We start from the raw sequence: 23,342 nt of genomic DNA, 5'->3' as shown, positions 1-23,342 counted from the left end.
TGAGAACTCGGAAGGTACAAATACAAAAGAAAGACAAAAAAATATAGGTCCTTGCTGTAAGATCATGGTTACCCGTTGAACTTGTACCTCGTTCTCAAGCGCTCTCCGTACTTGTACAGGATCAGAGGGACGGGCAAACCTAGCATGGCTATGGCTGCGAGTAGAGTGCAGCTCCATCCGTAGCCGAGGTCTTCGAACATGTATTCGGCACACAGCGGGAAAGCTGCTGCGAGGAGCGATCTGATAAGCACCGCGCACGCGGTGGCGGAAGCTGAGTAAGGTACGAAAGCGTCGACTAGGTAGACGAGGATGGTCTGGAAGCACAGAATCGTGGCGCATCCAACGAGGAAGCTGCCGATGAGCGGGACGATGAAGTGGGTCTGGTTGGCGGCGCTCCAGCCGAAGACGAGTAGGCCGACGGGCAGAATCAGCATCCCGACCAAGCACAGTGGAAGGCGGTATTCGGGCCGACCTTTCTTGGGCGTGTCCGTGCTGGATGGCATGCCGAGCCAGCCTTTCTTGTCCGTGCTGCTGACAGTGTGGTTGGTGGTCGTGTGAACAGCATCGTCCGCGTTCACGACTGGCGTAACATTGCCAAGCGCAGAATTCGTCCCTTCAGCAACACCGTCTTTACTCCTCCTACTGCTGGTAGTGGTAGTTGTCATATCGAATCGCTCTGATCCACTCGCGGCCTGCTTTTCCACATCTCTGGCTTGCTCATCGAACTCGCGCTCCCTCAATATCGTCGTCATCTCTTCTCGATGCTTCAACAACCACCACCCGACTTTACCATCCGCCAACACCAATCGTGCATAGACCTCATCCTGCAATGCGGCGTTGGTAAACGCTGCCACCAAAAAACCCAAGCCCAACCCGAGGTAACTCAACCCTGAAACGCCGAGTCCCCAGTTGTACGTCGGTAGGATAGCTTCCGGTGGAGCATCAGGCTCGCCCTTCCTCGTCTGAAACAGCAGCGGGTGCTGGGTTAGGAACAGGTAGATGATGCCATAACAAAATCCTAGGTAGTACGAAAAAATGGCACAGATCGGATTGGTGAACAGCAGTCTGAAAGGTCGACTTTGTGCAGTGCCGATCTTGTGCAGAATGTGTTTGCTGGGAAGCAGCCGCCTGAACGAGTTGAGACGGTTTTGCACCGAGCTTGAATTCTTGATCGAGGTAGCTGTGACGGCGTTTTGCTGTTGCATGTCGAGCAGCCGTTGTCGGATCGCCCTGTCGCGTTTCTTGCTCAACAAGACCGGTGCGTACGTCTCGTCGAGGAAGAGCACGATGACGACAAATACAACGGCACTCATGATGGTCAATGTGTGCAGCAGCCACCTCCAGTCTCTTGTTGCTGCCGCAATGAAGCAGCCGATAATGGAGCCCAATACAGGCCCCATCAGTGGTCCCAACCCATACAGCGACTGTGCCCTACCGCGTTCACGTGGACCAAACATATCTCCAATGCTACCGGCGCCCAAGCTGGGTCCTGTGCTTCCAGCTGCGCCTGCCAACGTCCTCAACACGTTGAGCACCACAAAGTTCGGGCTGAACGCCGAAGCAAGATTGAACACGATGAACAGGAGCGACGTGATGACGTAGACCGGTTGTCGGCCGACGGTTTCCGAGCATGGTGCCAGCACGAATGGTCCGATGCCCAGACCAATCACAAACAGCGAAACCGGTAGCAGCGACAGCGTTCGCGAGTGCAGGGTAAACGATGTATCGACAAACCCATTTCCAGGCACCAGGATAGAGGAGCCAAGCGGAGCGATGAATCCCATGAGCGAGATGATGACGGTTGTGAGCCATTTTTTGGTGTGCGACCAGTGCCGCGAGTCTTCGGCGCCAACCAGCTTGATCGCGTCGATCTCTGATGGTGTGAGAGGCTGTAGTTGCAAAGCGCCACATCTCGGTGATGATGGGACCGCATCTTGGCCCGAAAGAGGTGATGCCGAATGTGAAGCCTGTATCGTCGGCGATGCCAACCGCGCTGTTGATGCAGCCACTGACGACATGTGTAGGATCTAGTGCTAGCGATCAAGATGTCGCTGGCCGCTGTATCACTTGTATGATGAATGGTGTAACAACGCGTATGGCAGTCGATCGAGAATGAAGAACCAATGTCATAACAACATGGCGACGATCATTGATGGGAGAGGATGCTGAGATGATGGAAAAAAAATCGTCGTGTATGTAGATGCGAGTTTGACGAGCGTTTGCTGTGGCTTTGTAATCGGTCGCAAGCTTCAAATGAGGGGTCAGAGATGGCTGTGGAGTGCCGAAACTTGCTCGTAAGATGTCACGGCGGCACGGCGGCGCTTGTTGGCGTGCGGCTGAAAGCGAGGCTTCTGTGCAAGGACAGAGCGGAGACCACCCACGAGGTCGACGTGTTAGATGCCGTGGAGGATGCAGTTAAGAAGCATGACCGAATCAGCGTGGACGAGCGAAGCTCTCAAGTAGAAGAGGCTCGGGCGGGGGTTGCTAAGGAGATGAGCACATGCCGTGGCAGGTTTTGGAAGCGCTTAGTACGGCAACGCTGTCGTGTTTGCTGGACTGTGATTCGCAGTAAAGGGGGTCAAGTTATTACGAATGTCGGCTTGCGGCGTTTGGATGCGGATAAAGAAAGGAAAGGTGCGGCAGTGACGGAGCAGCAAGTGGACCCAAGGTGGACTTTGCACGGCACGAACAGAGGCGGTTGGTGGAACAGCTTTTAGCTGTGCTCTTTAGTTGGTGTCGGGGGGGTTCGGCTTTAGTAGCTCAAAGTGATGCCGAGTGATTCGACGAGCTAACGAGCCACGCAAAGAGTACGCTCAGACAGGTGAGATGGAGTCAGCTAACATGCTAAGCGCGGCTGGGCCGGCAGTCGATGATGGTGCAGGCAAGGGCATAGATGTGACGACCTGTTTGGTTTCGGGTATGCTTAGTTGCCGTGTTGTAGAAGCGACGTTGCTTGCTGATGCAAGACAGGAAACTACGAGCTAACTAGCGTGGCTTAATAGCGCGTCTGTGCCGGTGAAGCGGAACGAGGCGGCTGGCGTCTAGACAGAACAGGCTCGATTCGATTCGAGCCGATGGCAGAGCTCCCATTCGTGATTCACCCTGTGTGACTGGATTGGGCTAGAAAGCGGAGCGGAATCAAATCGCGAATGACCAACGATCAAAGGGATTGACGATTGCATAAAGCCTATTTGGCACCGCAGTCACGAGTGTCGCACAATGACAACACACCAGAATTCGATGCCAGCCGAGTCTAGCAGAAAGCAGTACGTACGCCTGAAAACAATCACGAATGCATACCGTGCCGAAGGTCGAAGCTATTGATGAACATGTGTCACCCCACAGATGATATGCAATGTGCTTAGCCTTACCATCCATCTTGGCAGCTCGATCCTTCTCTTGTACTTTGCGACTCTCGACACTATAGCGAGTCTGTATAGCGAGTAGTGTAATACAGACGATCAGCCATCGTCAGAGAGCCGTGAATGACAGCCCGTCAGCCCGTCAGCCAGTCAGCCACTGTCTTTTCAAGCCATCATCCGTCAATCACGAATCAACAAAAACAAGTAAATTATTCACAAATTGTTTTTGATTCGCATTTAGGGTGGGTTGGGAAACCTTTTCCAACCGTGCCGAAGACAAGAATTCTCGCACTCGGCACAGCACGGCACACCACACGGCACACCACACGGCACGGCACGGCACGGCTTGGCACAAAATTCAAAGCTGTCAAGCGCCAAATACAAGACTATCCAAATTGACGGCATCCACTTGGACTCCGCTGATTCTTGGCAAACACGAAAGGCATCAATCACGAATCAACAATCGTGAATCCTTGTACGCTTGAATCACTGGAATTGATCACTGGAATTACAAATCGTGAATCGTGAATCGTGAATCGTGAATCGTGAATCGTAAATCGTACATCACAAATCGTGAATATTGTGAAGCATCGTTTACCTTTTCACCTCTGTTGACAGTGCCGATCGAACTAACACATCTTTGCTGATGTGTGGGTTACGCAACAGCCTAACGAAGCTGCGTGCTTGGGTTGCTCGCTTTCGTGTTTTGGTCGGGCTAACTTGGATGATTTCATGTTTCTGAAAGGTCATGATTGTCCTTCACTTGGTCACTTTGTGCTTGTTCCACACGCAATGTAGAATCGCGTCTCGGATTGCGTTTGCTACCCAAAACCTGGGCTCCAGCTTACAATCACGAATATGATGACAGAGTCAAGTGACACGCCGCATATCGCCGATCGCATCGTCCCACAGATCCGATTGTCCCCAGACACCGGCGACAATGGCAACTACCATCCAGGCACCCGCTTCGTCCTTTCTCATCTGCTTCTCGTCGGCATTGCGGTGCGAAGCTGCATCGGCAGCCTGTGGCGTTGCCACTGTCACTGTCACTGTCACGCCCTCGGCGTCGGTCTCGGTCTCAGCCTCAGCCGCAGCCGCAGCCTCAGCCTCAGCCTCAGCCTCAGCCTTGTTGGTGCGCGATCGTACCGCCTTGCGTCTGATCCTACTCAGCGTGATCGCAGCGATACACGCTCTCGCCAGTGTTCTGAGCGTGCTAATCTCCTCACTCACCAACCTCGCATCCAACCTCAACATGAGCGCAAATAGCCACCTTGCATGCAGAGGCTGCAGCACATGTGCTCCCTCCCTCTCGCTCGCCTTTATCTGGCTGTCCGGAATGATGACACGATGTGCGATCCAGTAGGGAAACGCCTCGAGCAAGGCTAGTATCTGTTCGGTGCTCAAACGCAGCAACACGCTGGCCGAGGGCTCGCGAATTCTCCATTCGTACTTTTTGGCAGATTGCTTTTGCGCTTCTTCTGGCGACGTGGGTGGTGGTGGTCGGCCGTGGATCCACGCATACCATGCAGACGTATTGCTGATCTTGGGCAGGTCGTCGCGTGTCAGTCTGACCGGTTCGAGCGGTGGATTGCTGATTGCTTCGCGTGCATTCTTGAATTGACGCACGAACGTCGTTTTCCATTCGGTCGATGGCATGCACAGTCCATCGTCTTCTTGGCCCGCATTTGCACACGATGAGATTGGATCATGAGCGGTGTACGCTCCGTGCGCTGAGATCGGTCTCGAGGCTTGTGTTGCTGTTTCAGCGTAAGGATTGTGCGCGGCCAAGAACACGCAAGGCGCAGCTGCCGCTTCGCGTCGCACCACGGCTAGGTACTCTTGGCCATCAGCCGGCTCGCCCGAAAAGTCATCCGCAAGTATGCCCACAGGAAGTGATTGTACTCCGAACGACTCGTCCTGCGTTGATGTTCCGAAGCCGTACTCTCCGTACCGTCGTTTCTTGTGCGGTGGCGGGGCATCGCCGGGAGGTGCCATCATTCCGGTCGTCGATGATGAGACAAATCCAAGCAGGCACGTGCCAGCATGGCCTCTGGTTCAACTCTCCGTCGTGGATCCTAAGCTTAGCTATCAATACGCCTCAGCGCAAGAATGGTCACGATGCGAGGATCAAATGTAAAGTTGATTAACAAAGAATCCTCAAGGTTGAAAGCAACAGTGGCGCTCTTTTCTCCGAGTCGAAAGGCTCCACCAGGCGTGAGTTCTTTGAGCCAAAGAAACAAGCGTGGAGCACGAAGCTTTTCTTCTTTTTCACTCACTCAGTCACGAGTGTGGAGGCGTGAGCCAAAGCCGTGAGGCGGGCTCTTCCTTTATGTGTGGGCGCTCAAAATAACATTGCGACGTTTTGCGCGCCGCACACCGGACCCGACAAATTCAAGAAGAATCACGAATCGTGTGATTCGAGATACTCACGATTGCCTCTTGACTTCATACCCCAAGCACTAACACTTGCATCACCTATCACTCCGGTGGCATCCCTCCCTGTTACTCGGTTCGACCAACGGTCACAAGCAGCTCGGACCAGTGCGAACGTCACTCAACATGCCAGTCCGACCAAACGCACGAGTGCTTCGCGACATGGCAACACGCCAAGCGGTCCAATCCAACGAACTCGTCCGTCGAGCTTTCAAATACATTGCACGCAACACTACGCTACCTCAAAAAGTGCGACACCAAGCTCAACTTCAACTCAACCAGTTTCCCAACAAGACAAGACCCGTTAGCGTGTCAAATCGATGCACAGAAACAGGGCGCGGTCGAGGTATCATCTCGGAATTCGGCTTGTGCAGGGTAAGTCTGCAGATACGATCGAGAGGCATGATACAACAACTCTTGCTGACAAAATGCTTCCGTTCGATATGCTAACAGTACCAGTTCAGGATGAAGGCGCTAGCTGGCGATCTGCCGGGCGTTAAAAAGGCTTCCTGGTGAACGATGACCACAAGCAATCTCCGGTTTCCAGTCTCCAGCTTGCACTATCGTATCATTCGTCAGTACGATTTGGAGCCATGTACAGTACACTAGTAAAGAACGAATGGGCTACACACATACCTTTCTACAATCAATTCCATCTGGCTGCAGCATTTGCATGTCGACCAGTCACAGGGCAGCTCCCTCCTGATTGCACAAGACAGTCACCGCACGGAAGACACTGGAGCTTGACATCACTTAGCTAGTGTATTTGCATATCAGCGGCCTGACAGCAACAACGTGCCACTGCTGTGTTCAAGCGGAAGCTAAGACTGCACCCATTTCCAAGGCTACAGCATGTGCTTCTGACAGCGGGCGGGCGGCAATCTGCACACGAAACCGAACGATGACTATCGGCCTCGTCCGTGTTGGTCTTTGGTCGCCAGATACTAACATTTTCTGAGACCTGATTCAGCTTGATCCGTCTCAATTCTGCCATGAACTATCTACCAAGGACGGCTTGCAACTCAAACACGCAAAACGTGAGATTCAGAGGCAAGCCCAACACGGTAGACCGCACTTGCTTTTCTGCCGCGTGTACCTGAGCAAGGTCGATCTCCTCCTTGACCACACTAAGATACGCTCTGTTACTTGGATTGGTCTGAACAGCGTATGCTGGCGGCCTCGTGATTTCTGGTTGAGTTGATACGAATCGTGAACCGTGAGCGAGGCTGATTCACGATCCACAATCACGAATCACGAATCATGAATCGATATTTTTGGCGTAGGCAGCTCCATACTAAGGGTCTAACATTTGCATTCAAAAATTGAATTCTGAATCGTGAACTGTGAATCGTGAATCACGAATCCGGAAAACGGGTCTCTGCCTGTCCTCGTGCAGCTTCGAGCCAAGTTGACATTCACGATTCGTGATTCGCACTTTGATCTTGACGATTTCTGATTGAGCATCATCCAGCTTGGCCGCCGTCATCATCTTGTTGACTTTGATCCGCTTGCGTCGGGCAGCATCGGTGTAACTATGGTGACTTACGATGCCACGGCGTCTTACGGCTCGTCCGGCTCGTATGCTGACACGGGACTTCGCGGACCTGTACCGCGCGATGCTCGACTGATCGCACTCATCCTCTCGTCCATGGGGGTGTCGGATGTTGAACCGGCAGTGCTTCTTCAGCTGCTCGAATTTGCACATCGGTACACGTACGATGTGCTCTCGGATGCACTTGTCTACTCGGACCATGCAAACTCTCGGCAGGCAGGCAGCAACCTTTCGCTCGACGATGTCAACCTGGCTATTCAGAGTAGGGTGAATTACAGTTTCACCAAACCGCCTGAGAAGGATGTAAGTACGATCGGCTGTCTAGAGCTTCTCAGCGCGGATCGCGGGAATCAATGGTGCTGTAGAAGCTGATTCATGGAATCTTTTGTGCGACGTTTCAACAGATGCTACTCGCACTAGCTAGCACAGTCAACGCGATACCGCTTCCACCCATCTCGGATAGACATGGCGTAAGGCTGCCTGCAGCACAACACTGTCTTACGAATGTCAACTTTAGCATTGTGCCGAACCCGCTTCCTGCGGACTTTGACGATTTCGAACAAGCACCACCGCCGCTCGACCCTGCATGCCCGACATCCAACGGTTCTGGCGGCGGCGGGGTAAGTCAATCCACGCTCGCAGACACACAGGCATCCACGGGCTCAAACCTGTTCGATTCAAATCCAGCCAGACCCGCTCGAGACAAAGACGACTATGACAACGACGATGCAGACATGTCGGCCGATGATGCCAGTGTAACCACCCTTCATCCAAGTCAGTCGCAAACCCACTTGGCTCCAGATACCGCCGACCCGTCCAGTCAATCCCACACCCAATCCTTACCCAATACCGACTCGTCAAGAGGCGTCAAGAGATCTCTGGATGAGGACGACGAGTACGATTGATACTCAATCCGTGTTTTCGTTTCCTACCCATTCTAGCACGCCAGTCCGATCTGTATGATATCCTTCACACTCACAGCGCAAGTCTCGAATTTGCCATATCAAGCCCAACCCTCTGCGACCAAATGACACAGACTGAGCCCGCCACCAAGCACAAGCTGAAAAACCAAGCCGCGATGATCAATTGCTCGACTTAGATTGCGAGACCACATCCACTCGTTGCGATCTCCTCAAGCCTGAGTACCAGCCGCATAGGCACTCCCATCCTGAGCAGCAGCAGCCGCCTGCATACGATAGTATTCTTCCCATTCTTTGGAATAGTCCACGGCACCTTCCGCTGCTGCTGTTGTTCCCGCTGCTGCTGCACTGGGATCCGCGCCTTGTGCGCCACCAGCGGCAGCTTGAGCAGCATAGTAAGCTGCCCATTCGGCGCTGTAGTCTCGATGTTGTTGATCTGCGTTCTCTGCACCACCTGGCGCAGCTGTCGGCGCAGACTGGTCATAAGCTGGATATGCCTGCTGCTGTTGATGGTACGCATGCGGATGCTGCTGCTGTTGGTGTTGATTGTAACCGGCGCGGTCGCCTCGGTTGTTGTAGCCTCCACGATGTCCCCATCCACCACGACCTGCATCACCACCACGTGGCGCGCCGAATCCAGGTTGAGACCACACTTCTGGGTTGCGCCAGGGTGGAATTTTCTTGCCATCGGGTCCCACCGCTGCTCCGCCCACTGCTCCGCCCGCTGCTGTAGCTGCACCATCTACCGCTGCAGCAGGTTCGCCGAGCTCTGCCATCAGGTTTGCATACTCTGAGTCGAATTGCCGATTGCCAGTGCCTGCAGCTCCAGGAGGAGCACCGTTGAAAGCTCCCGCTCGACCCTGTGTGCAATCGCGCGCGAGATGACCCTGACCTCCGCAACGATGACATATGATGTGAGCTGTCCAATTGCGTTGTTCAGGACACTCGAATGCACGATGACCCTTGTTACCGCAGTTTTTGCAGAGCTGATTCTCGTCGTCGCGCAGAGTACCGTTGAGAGCGGCGAGTTCACGAAGCTGATTCCTCTTGTGATCGTTCTCACCCTCGGGGGTGGAAGCGGCGGTTTCAATGACCTGGTTGATGAGTTTGATGCATTTCTTGACGGAAGCTTCGTCGTCGGCGGTGACGACGCAGTGCATCTCTTCCTCGTCTTCGTCGGCGTCCATTTTTCCTTTGCCTGTCTTGACGGAGCCTTTGCCACGGATAGAGATCTTGGCACCGCTCTGGCGTTCCATGGTCTTGAGCGTGTTTCCTCTTGGCCCGACGAGCAAGCCGAAGAATTTGATTTCGGGGAACTCTTTGATGGGTAGGTACACTTTTTCGGTGGGACGTTGGTTACGTTTGATGGCGTGGTAGTCGGAGGGAGGACGGAAGTTGGGATCGAGCTTGAGTTGGCGGTCGACGAGAGCGACGCGCTCATCTTCAAGTTTCTTGCGGTAACGTACTTCGCGCGTGTTGGTACGACGGCCTTGGTTGTCGTAGGTGGGAGGAGGAGATGGCGAACGCTCGCGATCTGGTGGAACAAAGTCGCCAGATCGTAGCTTACGCGAGATCTCATCGAGGCGCACCTGGATGGCGTACTTGTCGAGTTCTTGAGCAGAGACGTTTGCGCCAATAGCGGTGGGGATGGTGATCTTGTCGTTGGCGTCGCCCCATCGAGATTTGCGCTTGCGAGGACCAGCGTCTGCGCCTGACCCGTCTGCTGTGCTTGCTGAAGTAAGCAAGGAGGGAGCCGCATAGGAATTGGAGCCAGGTGCATCCGAACTGCGATCGCGATCGCGCTTGATGCCAATGCTTGCAGCGACGGCGGCTGCAGCAGCTAGCGCAGCATCTCTTGGATTCGAGGATGACGAGGAGGAGGATGTCGGTGGTGCTGGTGCTGCATTGTAAGGCTGTGATTGGTGCGAGTAGGAAGACTGGTAAGGGTGGGATGGTTGGTGGTAGCTGGAAGGCGGCGAACCGGAACTGGACGGACCTTCGCCTGCGCCTCCTGCGCCGCCCCAGCGCCTTGCGCCCTGAAGCGGCTGGGCATTCATACCAGTGCGTTGCGCATTGCTCCTCCACGACATATTGATGGTCGCAGTGCGGCTAGTGTTGCAGAATGGTGAGCGCGTGAAGATGGCAAGTCAGACTGGATGAGCGTCGAAATAGGTATCGTTATCGTCGTCTTGAAATCGTCGTCTTGAGAAGTGTGTCAAAGTAAATGAAGCGCGTGACGAATCTTGCGAAGCTGGACAATGCGAGACAGCTGTTAGATGGTAGTGTTCGAGTGGATAGCAGACGCTAGCGATGAATTCCGCTTTGTTGTGTGTCGTTTGGCCAACGTCGATTCACGATTCGTGATTGACTGAGTGAATTTACGAATACGAATCCATCGACCCTTCCGCAAGCGCAAATCACGAATACTCGTGAATCGGACGCGAAAAACATGACAGGGAAAATAGTCTCCTTCAGCTTGCATCGGGCGATCGGGGGATTTGACGCGAGAGTCACAGAGTGATCTGCGAATCACGAATTCTTAAAGAAACAGTCAAGCAAGTGAATAGCGCAGATTCGACGTAACATCCCCATCTTGACAACAGTCGTGAGTGGACAACTCGTTGTTGAGGGTTACCAACTCACGACTATACCAAAAGGGTGTCTAGACAATCAATCGGACTTGGGTTGTAATCTTCAACTCTCGTGACTGTGCACACACGGCAAGGCAAGCTTACGTGTCGAATCACAATCACGAATCTGAATCACGAATGTGAATCACGAATGGTGATGATGCGCTCACCCTTGCATGACCAGCCTTGTGAATGAACCACGAATGGCGCCACCATTTATCCGCGTAATGGCTCCACGCTTCAGGCGATGATGGGGCTCATACAACATTCTGATTCACGATTGGCTGATGATGCTGAAAAGAAGGACGCTCAAGGTTGCCTCCAATCTTTGGGCTTCCACCGTCTTCCTAACGTTTTCGCTGGATCTAGAAAAGGGAGCAGCACGAGCGAAAAGCCGACACCCGAGGGGTCCTCCGCGGACGCAGCTGACAAGCAAGAGGACCCTAGGCGTTGTCCCAATTGTCCCAACTCGTGCCTTTCGTGTTTGAAAGAGAAGCCCTGTGTCCATCCAGGCTGCGAGTTGGTCAAGCTCCTGTCGTGGCGAACCGAGAATCAAGGGCGACTTGACGCCAGTGGTCTGTGAGTCGTGAGTGCCAGAGTGAAGGCGAGCAAACAGCAGGAATTTGTGAGTCGTGAGTGCGAGTTTCGAATTCAAGTCCACAAGTCATTCACAATAATCACAACGTGAATCCGTAAAAGGTGAGGAGGTATTGTATTATTTTATTTATTCCATAATTCGCATGTCACAATTTCCAAAAAGGTATAATCTTGCCAAACTATGTTATAATCAATCGTGAATGTGACTGAAATGACTGCGGAAGAGTGTATCGTGCTGTGCTGTGCTGTACTGTGCCGTGCCGTTTGGCATAGTGGAGCGAGTGGGATCTCCTTACCAAAGATCACTCATTCACACTCGCAACTCTCTTGCTGGAAACTGCCAAAGTGGCAAGAATCACAGAATCGCGTCTCGACTTCAACTGAACTTAGCTCCGAACAGGCATTATCGACTCAGCGCCCTCACACAGTCACCAGTCTCGCGCAAGCCGCTAGTTGCCGCCCTGATAGCGAAATTGATACAAACACACACACACACTCTCTCTCTCCCTCCCTCTCTCTCTTTCCACACTCAGCACGGTTCGCGCATTGCCCCCTAAGTTGCTCATCACTATCTCTCTTCTCTTTTGCTTCAAGACCATCATCACCATTGTTACAAGTCATCGCCATCACCAGCACTCACTACCACACACGTGTATGCAACAACGCTTTCTATCATCAAAACACTTCTACACCTAACACTGCTGTTCTATCACGCTTCTGCACCGCCATTGCTCTCGTGCTCTTCTACGACGCTTCCAGGCTGCAATCACCACCCACTACGTCAGCTTCTGTCTAGACCCTGCACACAACACCAACCCCGCTCAAAGACAGCCTCGCCGGCTTGAGAGTGGAAGACTTCACCATGGCTGCTACTCAGATTGCTCGCAACTCGAGCTTCAACGGCTTTGACGACATTGTCAAGATGCCTTCTTCGCCTCAACTCCAGCCTCGCACTCGTACCATCTCCAACGCAGCCGCACCCTCTCCTTCCGCTGGCTCTACGCCCGCTGCTGCCTTTAACATGCGCAAGGTTGGCCTCGACGAGAGCCAGCCTCCGCCTCCTCCTGGCTCTTCTCCCGAGACCTTTTTCCGCTACTATCTTGCTGTTGAGCTCCGCAAGGCAGGCACCGAGCCCAGCGAGGCGCTCCTCAACCGCTACGTTCGCAACCACTTTGACAGCCTCTTCAAGAACAAGAGCACCGCCACCGCACCCGCACCTGCACCCGCTGCTGCTACACCACACGCTCCGTCGTCGTCTGCGCGTCCAGCTGCTGCATCGGCGTTGGCGTTGGCGCCTTCGCCTGCGCAACAGCCCCACACCTCCACTTCGCAGGTCACTGTCGCTGCCGTCGCACGTCCTCCTCCTCCGCAACCAAAGTCCGCCGTCACAGTGTCTGCGCCTGTCGTCGCTACCAGCTCCACCACTGCGCACGACACGGATAATCCACCTGGACTCAGCCCGCCTGAGCTCGTTCCTGCCGAGTCACCTGCGCTGTCCTGTCGTAGCTTTTCGCCTGTCGCTACGCCTCGTATGCTCAACAACATCACCGAAGACGATGCTCTCGTCGACTTTTCGAGCGTCTTTGGCGAGCCCAGCTGTTCACTTCTCGAAGTTCCATCGCACACCTCGAGTTCGCAGCCGATCAAGTTTGAAGACAACTCGGACGCTTTGCTCAGCTTCTTCCGCGACTCGCCCTTCCGTACCACCCACTATGAATCGGCCACTATCGACCCGCACGTCGTCGAGAACGCCCCAATCGGCGGCAACAGCACTCGTTTTTCCATGCCGCTCGCCTCAATCAGCCCCTCGGATCTATCCAACGTCAACGCCATGGCGTCTCAGAACCAGTCCGTGACGCTTTCGCCCAACCAGCTCTCGGTCAAGCAGACGGACTCGGCTGCTCCCATGTCTGAGGACGGCATGTCGGAGGATGACGACGACGACGACGAAGACAAGCAGAACCGTTCCCGTCACACGTCGCCCTCGTCCAAGTTGGCTTGCAGACCTCTGAGCACCATCCCCATGGCTGTCGGTGACATGAACTACCTCAAGCCTGATCCTGAAGTGTACAAGAAGCTGAGCAGCAAGGAGAAGCGCCAGCTGCGCAACAAGATCTCGGCTCGCAACTTTCGTACGCGCAGAAAGGAGTACATTGGACAGCTCGAGGACCAGATCGCGGACCGTGACACGCTGATCGAGGGACTTCGTCAGCAGATCTCGCAGCTCTCGGTGGAGAACAAGGCGCTCAAGGATGAAGTCAAGACGATCAAGGCGCGCACCATTTCGAGCCAGGATGTTGGCAAGATTCTCGAGGCGCTGCAGAGCATGACTGGCACGTCGGTTGCTGCTGCTCCTACTGCCAACATTGGCACGTCTGGCTTTGGCTCGGGTCGTGCCAGCCCCACGCAGGAGGCCATGCCTTTGACGCCTGGTGCGGTGCTCAACTTTGGCGCTGCCGACGCTTGCACTTTGTCGTCGTCGAGGCCAGCTACACCCACGTCGGTGGCTCCCGGTTCGCCGAGGTCGCAGAGCCCTCGACCGTCGTTGCTACGAGCTAACACCAAGAAGGACGTGGCTCCACAGAGCAGCTTCTGGGGTGGCGTAGGAAGCGGTGTTGGCACCAGCAACAGCTTTATGCCTGTCTGCTAGTGAAAGGAGGTCGTATGTTGACGCCACGGTCGCAGTCTAATCTCACGTTTTCTTCATAGCTTGTCTGTCAAATGGGCTTCGGTTGTTTGCATAATGTTTAGTCATACCACTCTCAGCTCTAGATTGTGTCCAAGAGGTGTGAGAGTAAGGACTCGTTTCCGGGGTTTCACGTGTTAATGGGGTGACAGGAAAGAGAGAGAGAGAGAGCGAGAGAGAGATGTGGGGATGCGGGGCAGGTCGGCAAGCGTTTGATTGTGGGGTTGCTAGGCGAGAAGGATGACGGATGTGTGTGGTGAGGGAGGAATCAGGGTTTCACGAGACCCATGTGATTGCGAGGTTGACGGCGGGGATGTTGGAGTATGTCAAGCATGTGTTGATGCGAGCCGCGGAGGGTTAGTGTGTAGGAGGAACGCGTGATGAGGAGAGGGAAAGGATGTGCGGGCATGCCAGCTGGATCGGATCGAGTGACGTGTGCTCGATCGTGCTCACTTGATACCACGATGATCGGCGTGATTGAGCGCATGTTGAGCAAACCAGACAGACACACCACCGGTCAAAACAAGACGAGTTTGACTTGCGCATACATGCTCGCTTAACAAAACACGTCTCACATTGCACATGTCACTGTCTGGGCCGCGGCTCCAAGCTTTGGCCAAGACACATCAATGCTCGAAGCGGGTGGTTAATTGTGTAAATGGCAACGAGTCTCGAATCTCCAAGGTTGGTCAAGGCACCATCGTCCATCCACCCGCCAGCTTGAAGCGTCGTGCGTAGGAAGAGTATGTGTTTGGCGCGTGCGAGCAGTGCGGGGCGCAGGAAGCGCGACGTGTTGATCCCATTTCTTATGCACATTTCAGCACTAATCTGAGCTGAGCTAGAGAGACGACTAGCATCGATCTGTGTGGGGTAAAGTGAAAACTGCGTTGCGTTGCGTTGCGTTGCGTTGCGGCCCCGCTCGGCATTCCATTCGCTTGTGATTCAAGATTGCTAGTTGGTTAGCAAGAGCGGGAAGAAGATATGCAGCGGGAAGAGCATTTGTCAAATCAGCGGCTCACTCACCACTGGAAAGAGACAGAGAGATAAAAAGGATTACAGTCTAAAGTGACACGCCAAGAAGCTGAGCATGGTGACACGACAACCACCACCATACCCCAACTTTTGCGTGACTCACGACTCGCTGCGCTTCGGCTCTGACTCGGGCACGCCATGAAGAGAAGCGCAAGTTCAGCAAGTGATGCACAAATCGACCGACACTTGTTCTTTCTCCGCACAGATTCACAGATTCACAGATTCACAGATTCACAGATTCGTGATTGCCGCTCACAAGCACACGAGCTTAAATAAACCTCATTTTCCTATCCAAACACGCGTGAATCACGAATGGTAGTGACTCGTGACTTTGCACAAATCGTGGGTTTCGATCCTCGATCCGTGATTGCCTGATTCTACGATATTCATGATTCACGATGGGCAGCGGCGCAGCTTACCCGTCACACCTTATTTTGGCCTGGTCGGATGCAACCTAGTCCAGCTAGTCGAATCTAGTCGTCTACTCTCTGTGTTGAGCCAACGTTCCGACACTCACGACTGTGGGAATCACGAATGCCACACTGAGCTCATTCGCCATCAACCGCCGAGTTGACGCTTGGTGCGCTCTCTTCTGATGGCTACCGCCACGCACAATTCATTCCATTCTGGGTTAGCGAGTTGTCCATCCCAGCTTCGTGCACAGCTTCGCGTCGTTGGATGTGTTGCGCCATCTCCCAATCGATGCGCCCATCAAGCGCGAGGTTGACGCCTGGCTATGTCTCATGTCTCATGGGTTCCAAGCGTAGCAGCTGCCGACCCCTGCGCGCTGTCGAAAGTGGCTTGTGAGAGTGGCGTCGTATTTTAGCAACCTCGGTCGCTTGTCGGTTGGATGTGCAACAGGCAAAAAGGAGCCTGAAATTTTTGAGGCCGATCCCTCGTTTTACCAAAAAAAAAAACACAAAAAAAAAAAGACAAAAGACTGCGGGTCGGTCACTCGCGGCTCCCGCAGGCCAGCCGTATTCATCGTTTGTTAGCTCCTGCCACACAGGCATCAAGCTCGATGCGGGTCGATGACTGTGATGTTGGGTAGCATACTGGGATCTTGAACCTCTATAACCACCCACAGCATTCTCAACATCCACCAACATACCCTGTGTTTTGCCACGCCTCGGTGATGTTGTGTTGAAAGTCAACAGACTGCATCGGGTAGGGGGGGGGGGGATGTGGGCTGTGCGCTCGGAAAGCAAAGAAAATCCAACCAACTAAGCGCAAAAGATAGAGAAAAAGGGGTCTGAACTGCAAATGATTCTGGGTCGATCCTGTTTGTGTCACGCATGCAGGCCTTTTTTTGGGGGCTCTTTGCCTCGTTTTTTCTTTTGACCCTGCATACGTCGCTTTGATTGAGCTCGAGTATTGCGCATTGAATTAACCGGTACATATCCTCGGCTGAATAGGGGGCCACACATGAACAGACAGCGTGACTGTGCTGCAAAACTCAACAACCAAAACGCTGTAGCAGATGAAGCGAGAGCAATTGGCAATTCCGGATCATAAGCGAATCGCGAATCAAAGTACAAATGAGACGAGGTCAAAGTGGCTGTTATTGACTGACCCAACGAGCAACAAGCCGAACCGAGTCGCGAGTCGCGAGTCGCGAGTCGTGAGCTGTGAGCTGTGAGCTGTGAGCTGTGAGTCGCGACTCCCGACTCAATTCCAAGGTGACACGCTCACCACGATCATCTCTGATAGACAACCGTCGGGTGAGAGATTGCCGAGCGCTCAAGTGGCAGCACGAATTGAGACTCAGACTGCAGTTGGACACCCTAAATGGCAGAGAAAGACAACGTGCAAGACAGCCATGCGGGTTTTGTACGACAGTCGGCACTAACATGCACATGTTGGATTACTGTTTCATGCTGGATGGCTAGCCTAGCGGTTCATGTTCATTCGGCCCTAACTCATGCTTTTCCCAGCCTAAGACGCTTGCAAATTACATCAAGCACCGATTCACGCTTTGTACGAGCGTCGCGTGTTACGCGGAACCAGTCATGAGTGCCAAGTCACACTTGGATAAGACGGGTGCGTCGAGTCGAGAGTCCTTAGATGGGGATGATCAAGGTGGCTGGTCAAAGAGTCGTAGTCCGTCTCTGGCAATTCAGCTTCCTTTCGGCGGTGCGACCGGCAACAACCAAGAAGATGTTTCAACATTGGCCGAGCGTGGTCATGTGCAGTCACAGTTAATCATGAATCGACGGATGGAACGGAAAGAAGAAAAGACCGAGCAACAACCACATCTCGATGGAGTCACGAGTCATTGATACAATATTATGAAACGACAACAAGCGTGAGCAGCGGGAGCAAAAAGCTTCGGCAGAATCGCCAGGATGTAGTCACTCTGGGCGTTCTGCCTGAAAGATTCCTGTTTTATTCTTAATTTTCATTTTCTAACCTTTCATTTGTTCGATCTGTGAATCGTATATCGTGAGTCGTGAGTGGTCAGCGGCCTGATCAACGAATGACGAAAGGCTCGCCCCTCTGAGCTACATCGCGGCGTGGCAAAGCGCATACAGTCATAGAGAATGTTTTTCACGATTCAAGATTTTGGATTTCCAATTAACGGGCAGAAAATAATCATCGATTCCGATTCACCCAGCATTGGGATTCACGCTTCAGCTTTACAACGCTTGCTTGGCTGACACGCTCGATCGGTGTCATTCACAAAACACGATTGGACCTGAGCTAACTTAACTTCAGCTGAAGAGCTGTCCTGCTTTCGGTCGGCTCGCCGCTTAAACTTACCAATCGAGCGTCGTGCAGACGCAGACCTGATTTTTGGTTCGCCGATTCACGCTGCTGTTTCTCGCTCTCTGGCTTTCTCGCTTTGCTCAGTGCGTCTTTGGCTGGCTCGCTCTTCGGTGACGCTGTGTTAACCGCCTGACTCTAGAACCTTTTCTCTTCTCTTCAACCTTTTTTTTTTTTTGGTTTTGTCCTGGTACTTTTGGTGCGCGACGCTCCCGTGTTGCTTGCTGTAGTTAGCTGTTGCTTTGAGGATTCGGCTGACCGGACCAACTCCGGTGGGCTTCTCTGTGTTGTGCCTCTGTAGGCTATGCTGCGGATCCCCCAACAGCGCTTTCATGTGGCGATTCATCACAGCCGGTCCGCTTACTCGCTGTCGTCCTCATCGTCATCCTATCGAGCCCACTTGTAGTAATCTCGCCTGCCCCCTCCATCCATCTTATCCATTCTCTTCGTCTCTTGGTTCCTTTCTTTCCACTGGCTCCCATCTTTTCGAACCATTCTCTCTGGTCATCGAACCATCTCTGCTGCTGCTGTTGCTGCTGTTGCTGCTGCTGCTGCTTCGCCGACGAGCAACGCTTGCACCTGCACGCGATACACCGACACCCAAGCAGCAAACACCTTATCGCTAGCCCATCGCATTGCTCCGACCGTTCTTCAGCCTACTGTCATTTCTGACAACGTCGGCTAGGTTCCGAACGTGCACATCACCTACCGTCCGGCGTTTTGCATTGCAACAGCAATTCAACGCAGAGGAGAGCACCGTGCGGCTATTCGCACCCTTGTCCTGTGTGCCACCGCGCTCATCACCATCGAAGCGATCCGTGCTATCGTTCACCCGATCGGGCTTTTTGCTTGACGTCTCACCGCACGCACCATTACTCTGCCACGCCATCGGCTGCGTTGCTCGACAGCTTTCACGTTTGCATAGCATATCGTAGCATACGCTCCACTTTCACCCCCTCGTGACCAACAACTTCTGAACCACTTGCGCACACTAAAGGCATCCATCACGTTTCTCTTTTAGATTTCAACATAGCTTTTCCGCACATACCCCTCACATCCCTCCCTTCCCTTCCCTTCCGCTCCGCTCGCTTCCTTTGATCCGCCTGCCCGATCAACGTTAGAGATTGCCTACCGCTCAGTCCAAGACTTTCTGTCGTTCAACATGCCTGCACCACAGTCTACACCGCTCTCACCTCCACCACAAGACGCAGCATCGGTGCCTGGCTCAAGCAAGTCTCCGCTACCACCTGTCTCACCCGCCTCTTCATCCAACAACATTCTCCACCAAGTCGGCTCCAGACAGGGCACGCGCACACGCACGCGCACCCGTCGAAATATGTCGTCCTCCGCCTCGGGCTCCCACCGTACTCCGCGATACACCAACGACGACCATCCCATGGCTCCTCACAATCTTGCCGCTCGCGGCTACCACGCGTTCCGCTGCCTCGGCGTCCCCTTTCACGTCAAGCAGCGTTATACTTTTGTTCGTGAGCTTGGTATTGGTGCTTACGGTTGCGTAGCCCTCTGTCGTGACGAGGTCTTGGAATGCAACGTTGCCATCAAAAAGGTGACTCGCATCTTTGAAAAGGATGTTCTTGCACGCAGAGCTCTCCGCGAAGTCGCGCTTCTCCGTCACATTGGCATGTGCGACAACGTCACCGCCCTCCTCGACTTTGACACCGCCTTTATCGACTTTTCCGAAATCTACCTCGTCCTTTCCGCTAGCGAAGCCGATCTTTCCCAGATCATCCGCTCCGGTCAGGCTCTCTCGGATGCGCATCACCAGTACTTTATGGCGCAGATTCTCCGAGGCGTGCGCTACATGCATTCGGCCAAGGTCATCCATCGCGATCTCAAGCCGAGCAATCTTCTCGTCAATGGCGACTGCGCGCTCCGCATCTGCGATCTCGGTCTAGCCCGCGCCTACGCCGACGCTGACCAGTTCCTCGCTGCACCCGCCTCTAGCAATGATGATGCCGAGTCCAAGCCAAGTTTCACCACCACCACCACCACCACCACCGCTGACTCCGAGTCAACCCAAGTGCAACCACCTCGTTCCGCACGCTCGCCTTCGCCCGCCTCCGATCTCCATGTACAGCTCTACCGAACCGACTCCAAGGGCAAGCAGAAGCGTCTCAACTATCCAGGCGGCCCTCTCACCGGTTACGTCGCAACACGATGGTATCGCGCCCCCGAGGTCATGCTCTGCTTCCGTGAGGGCTACGGCCCCGAGATGGACATGTGGTCCGTTGGCTGCATCCTTGCCGAGCTCATTGCAGGCGCACCCATCTTTGGTGGCAAGGACTACGTCGATCAGATCGCCCGTATCAACAACGTCCTCGGCTCGCCCTCTGAAGCTGTCCTCGACAAGATCGGTTCCGAGCGCGCAAAGACCTACATCAAGTCTCTCCCCAACATGCCTGCCGTGCCTCTCGAGAAGCTTTACCCCAATGCCAACCCGGAAGCGCTCGATCTGGTTGCCAAACTGCTCACCTGGGACCCTGATCAACGATTGACGGCTGAGCAGGCGCTTCGCCATCCTTGGCTCAAGGCTTACCACGAGTCCAATTCGCGCTGGCAACCACCGCAGCCGTTCGACCAATTCACCGAAGTCGAGTTCATCCACTCGCTCCGTCAGTTCAAGTCGAGCTTGCAGCGTGAGGCTGACGAGATGCGCCTCGAGCTCGAGGAGCTCGAACGCCAAGAATGGGAGCATCTCGGCGACGCCGGCGCGTCCAACGGCGACGGCGTCGATGCGACCAACAGCCATGGCCATCACCACGGAGCGCATCACGATAGCCAACAGCCATCCTTGCCGCCGTCCAACGGCACCAATGGCCACATGGATGACACCAATCGTGATGCCAACAAGCAATCCCAACACGACTCGGGAAACGTCCAGGGGGCAGATGACGTTGTCGACCACCCAGCGCAACAAGAGCGCCCAACTGTCGATGCCGATGCCCCGCACTCTGACCTTTCCTCTCGCAATCTTGCCCAAGTCGACCGTGCGGCAGATGCTGACGCAGATATCGACGCCGAGGCGACCGATATCGATGCACTTTCCTGCAGCGCATCTACACAATCTGGCCACTTGCCTGCCGACACCGCCTCGTCTAGCTCCTCGATCCACACTCCTTCCTCCACGTCTGGTGCCAGCGCCGACGAGGCCGAACCAGCCTCGCCTCGTATGTACGAGGCGTGCCGCATGTCGACCGCGCTCAAGAGCCGTGCCGAGCACCTCGAGGAAGGCCAAGCGCTGCGCAAGCCGCCTTCGTTTTTTCGGCTCGGGCATGAAGTGGAAGGACGCACGTTGGGCTCTCTGACCTCCTTTGCGGATGGCGAGCAGCACAACGTCGCTTTCATGCCCCAACAAGTCCTCACCGTGGCACGTGGCCTGGTCGAAAACCAATTCACAGCAGCTGCTGCCATGTGTGAAGCGACGCTCCTTCCCAGTCTTGTTCCTTCTTCTTCTTCTTCTTCTGCGTCCAACAAAGACTCTAGACAATCTGCACAAGAATTTCCAAGTGCATCAAGGAGCAGCAACATGACAACGTTTGCGCTTGCCAAATCCGGTTCGGCGTCGAGCAACGGTGCATCGCGTGTTGGCTCAACACGAGCAGCATCGTCTACATGCTCAGCAGGTGCACGAAGCGCTGGTGCGGCGAGCACTCCATCGCTGGCGCAGAGTCTATTAAATGACATGCTATTCGCACCTGCCGAAGGATCGTTGAGCGGTCTGAAAAGCGCCAACGCGCAACGACACGGTAAACAGCTGGTTGTGCTGCAGGACTCGATCGTGCAATCCTCGACCGGTCTGATGCGCGATCTGATCCGCCGCTCTGTACAGCGCAACCACGCTGTGCTACTCGTTGCTGCTCGTCGTCAACCCCGAACGTACCTCGACGGCATCTGCATTGGTGCCGTTCGTGTTGCCATCCTCGATGCCACTACCCTGGGCAATACATTTGCTGCTGACGAGGAGGCGGTCAAGTCGACTCAAGAGCTGATCGAATGCATCAGTGCTAGTCTCTCGGAGTTGAATGCCAGCGCCAGCAAGACGACGGTGGTCATTGACTCGCTCAATGCGATTGCGCACGCGGCAGCAGATCACGGAGGAGTGCGAATGGCCAGCATACTTGTGCGTGAGACGTTGAGTCTTGTGGGCGCCTCGTCGCGTCTTGTCGTTGGGCTGCAGATGGGAGGCGTAGAAGCGTCGACAAGCGCAGGCTTACTGTCGAGCCTACACTCACCCTTGATCTGGGGTTCTTGCGCTGCATCCACGATTCCGGCAGCGGCAGGCGGAACCGTGCTTTCCGCAACAATCCACTCGCCTGCGCTTCTGCGTCACCTTGTCAAGCAGTATGGTCTCAAGCCGCCTAGCACGAGCACCAGCGTCAGGCGAGCCTTGGGGTTCGATGATGGCGATGACGACGGCGAACAAGTGGATGCTAGGTTCTGGGATGTGTTGAGGAATGTGGCCAGCAGAGGCCCCATGGGTGTTGCAAGCTTCGAAGCAGGAGGTGGAACGATAGGGTGGTGGAGCGACGAGAGCTGTGCATTTGAAACGCTCAGTATCGTTGGCAACGAGGGCAGCAACGGGACTGAACAAAGGCAGAGCCAGAGCCAGAGCCAGAGTCAGAGCCACAGTGCGGAGCCGTTGGCGGCGGAGATCACCATGGCAGATCTGCTCAATGCTCATCGCGGAGGGTATGCTGTGTTGGAGGTGCACTACCAAGCGAGGAACGGCAAGAAGCACGAGGAGCTAGTTGGGCTGGTCACCATGCCATCCGATGCGACGCTTGAACTTGTTCCATTGTGCATGGCGGAGCCGAGTTGTGTTACTGCGTCCAGCGACGTCTCTACTTTGACCTCGACGGGCACTGCGGCTGCACCAGCCTCGGCGGCTTGCAGCGGAGGAGCTGCGCACAGCTCCATGATCTCAACGCTGCCCTTTAATCTGTCGGAAACCGTGGATCAACGACAGAGGAGGGAAACCGTCGCCTTGCCGTACGCATACCACCAGAACGCTCAGCAAGCAGAACGTGCATTGAGAGGCACCACTGGCAACGCCAAGATCTTTTTCGAGCCCGAAGACGATGATGACGAAGACGATGAGGATCCAGACGATGATCTGGATCTGTAGCTGGGCAGATGCATGATCGATGATTAGATGTAGAAGATCACGCCCTAAGAGTTAGACTCGGCAGCACAAACGCATGTATTATTTCATCGTTGCGAATCACGAATACAGATTTCAAGTGCGCCTTGCTGCGTCAGCAGCGTGTAGCAGCGTGTAGCGGAGTCACGAGTGTAGCGTTGATCGTGCGTGAGTGGCGCGTTGTCACAATTGTATAATCTTGTACA

General features: G+C 54.3%; 9 protein-coding genes across 9 annotated transcripts; 6 read left to right on the top strand and 3 right to left on the bottom strand.

Moving 5' to 3' along the window:
* Positions 1 to 68: 68 nt before the first annotated feature.
* UMAG_06391 (uncharacterized protein) lies at positions 69 to 2,018 on the bottom strand (the record flags this gene model as incomplete). Its single annotated transcript, XM_011394376.1, has 1 exon — positions 69 to 2,018. The coding sequence occupies one exon, from the start codon at positions 2,016 to 2,018 to the stop codon at positions 69 to 71; it is 1,950 nt and encodes a 649-aa protein (XP_011392678.1).
* Positions 2,019 to 2,267: 249 nt separating this feature from the next.
* Positions 2,268 to 2,717, top strand: UMAG_06390 (uncharacterized protein; the record flags this gene model as incomplete). Its single annotated transcript, XM_011394375.1, has 1 exon — positions 2,268 to 2,717. One exon carries the CDS (start codon positions 2,268 to 2,270, stop codon positions 2,715 to 2,717), a length of 450 nt encoding a protein of 149 aa, XP_011392677.1.
* A 1,515-nt stretch (positions 2,718 to 4,232) lies between these two features.
* Positions 4,233 to 5,357, bottom strand: UMAG_06389 (uncharacterized protein; the record flags this gene model as incomplete). The annotated part of the gene is made up of 1 exon (XM_011394374.1): positions 4,233 to 5,357. One exon carries the CDS (start codon positions 5,355 to 5,357, stop codon positions 4,233 to 4,235), a length of 1,125 nt encoding a protein of 374 aa, XP_011392676.1.
* A 564-nt stretch (positions 5,358 to 5,921) lies between these two features.
* On the top strand, positions 5,922 to 6,311 carry UMAG_06388 (mitochondrial 37S ribosomal protein uS14m; the record flags this gene model as incomplete). Its single annotated transcript, XM_011394373.1, has 2 exons — positions 5,922 to 6,170; positions 6,249 to 6,311. 2 exons carry the CDS (start codon positions 5,922 to 5,924, stop codon positions 6,309 to 6,311), a joined length of 312 nt encoding a protein of 103 aa, XP_011392675.1.
* Positions 6,312 to 7,329: 1,018 nt separating this feature from the next.
* Positions 7,330 to 8,252, top strand: UMAG_06387 (chromatin modification protein; the record flags this gene model as incomplete). Its single annotated transcript, XM_011394372.1, has 2 exons — positions 7,330 to 7,650; positions 7,752 to 8,252. 2 exons carry the CDS (start codon positions 7,330 to 7,332, stop codon positions 8,250 to 8,252), a joined length of 822 nt encoding a protein of 273 aa, XP_011392674.1.
* A 227-nt stretch (positions 8,253 to 8,479) lies between these two features.
* UMAG_06386 (putative branch point bridging protein) lies at positions 8,480 to 10,357 on the bottom strand (the record flags this gene model as incomplete). The annotated part of the gene is made up of 1 exon (XM_011394371.1): positions 8,480 to 10,357. One exon carries the CDS (start codon positions 10,355 to 10,357, stop codon positions 8,480 to 8,482), a length of 1,878 nt encoding a protein of 625 aa, XP_011392673.1.
* A 1,999-nt stretch (positions 10,358 to 12,356) lies between these two features.
* On the top strand, positions 12,357 to 14,144 carry UMAG_06385 (uncharacterized protein; the record flags this gene model as incomplete). The annotated part of the gene is made up of 1 exon (XM_011394370.1): positions 12,357 to 14,144. One exon carries the CDS (start codon positions 12,357 to 12,359, stop codon positions 14,142 to 14,144), a length of 1,788 nt encoding a protein of 595 aa, XP_011392672.1.
* Positions 14,145 to 17,000: 2,856 nt separating this feature from the next.
* On the top strand, positions 17,001 to 17,491 carry UMAG_06384 (uncharacterized protein; the record flags this gene model as incomplete). The annotated part of the gene is made up of 2 exons (XM_011394369.1): positions 17,001 to 17,042; positions 17,147 to 17,491. 2 exons carry the CDS (start codon positions 17,001 to 17,003, stop codon positions 17,489 to 17,491), a joined length of 387 nt encoding a protein of 128 aa, XP_011392671.1.
* A 1,646-nt stretch (positions 17,492 to 19,137) lies between these two features.
* UMAG_06383 (uncharacterized protein) lies at positions 19,138 to 23,121 on the top strand (the record flags this gene model as incomplete). The annotated part of the gene is made up of 1 exon (XM_011394368.1): positions 19,138 to 23,121. One exon carries the CDS (start codon positions 19,138 to 19,140, stop codon positions 23,119 to 23,121), a length of 3,984 nt encoding a protein of 1,327 aa, XP_011392670.1.
* Between the last annotated feature and the right edge of the window lie 221 nt (positions 23,122 to 23,342).

The sequence above is a fragment of the Mycosarcoma maydis genome, chromosome 23 (assembly GCF_000328475.2).
Source record: "Mycosarcoma maydis chromosome 23, whole genome shotgun sequence".
NCBI lineage: Eukaryota > Fungi > Basidiomycota > Ustilaginomycetes > Ustilaginales > Mycosarcoma > Mycosarcoma maydis.
This window is presented reverse-complemented; position numbering and strand designations above follow the sequence as displayed.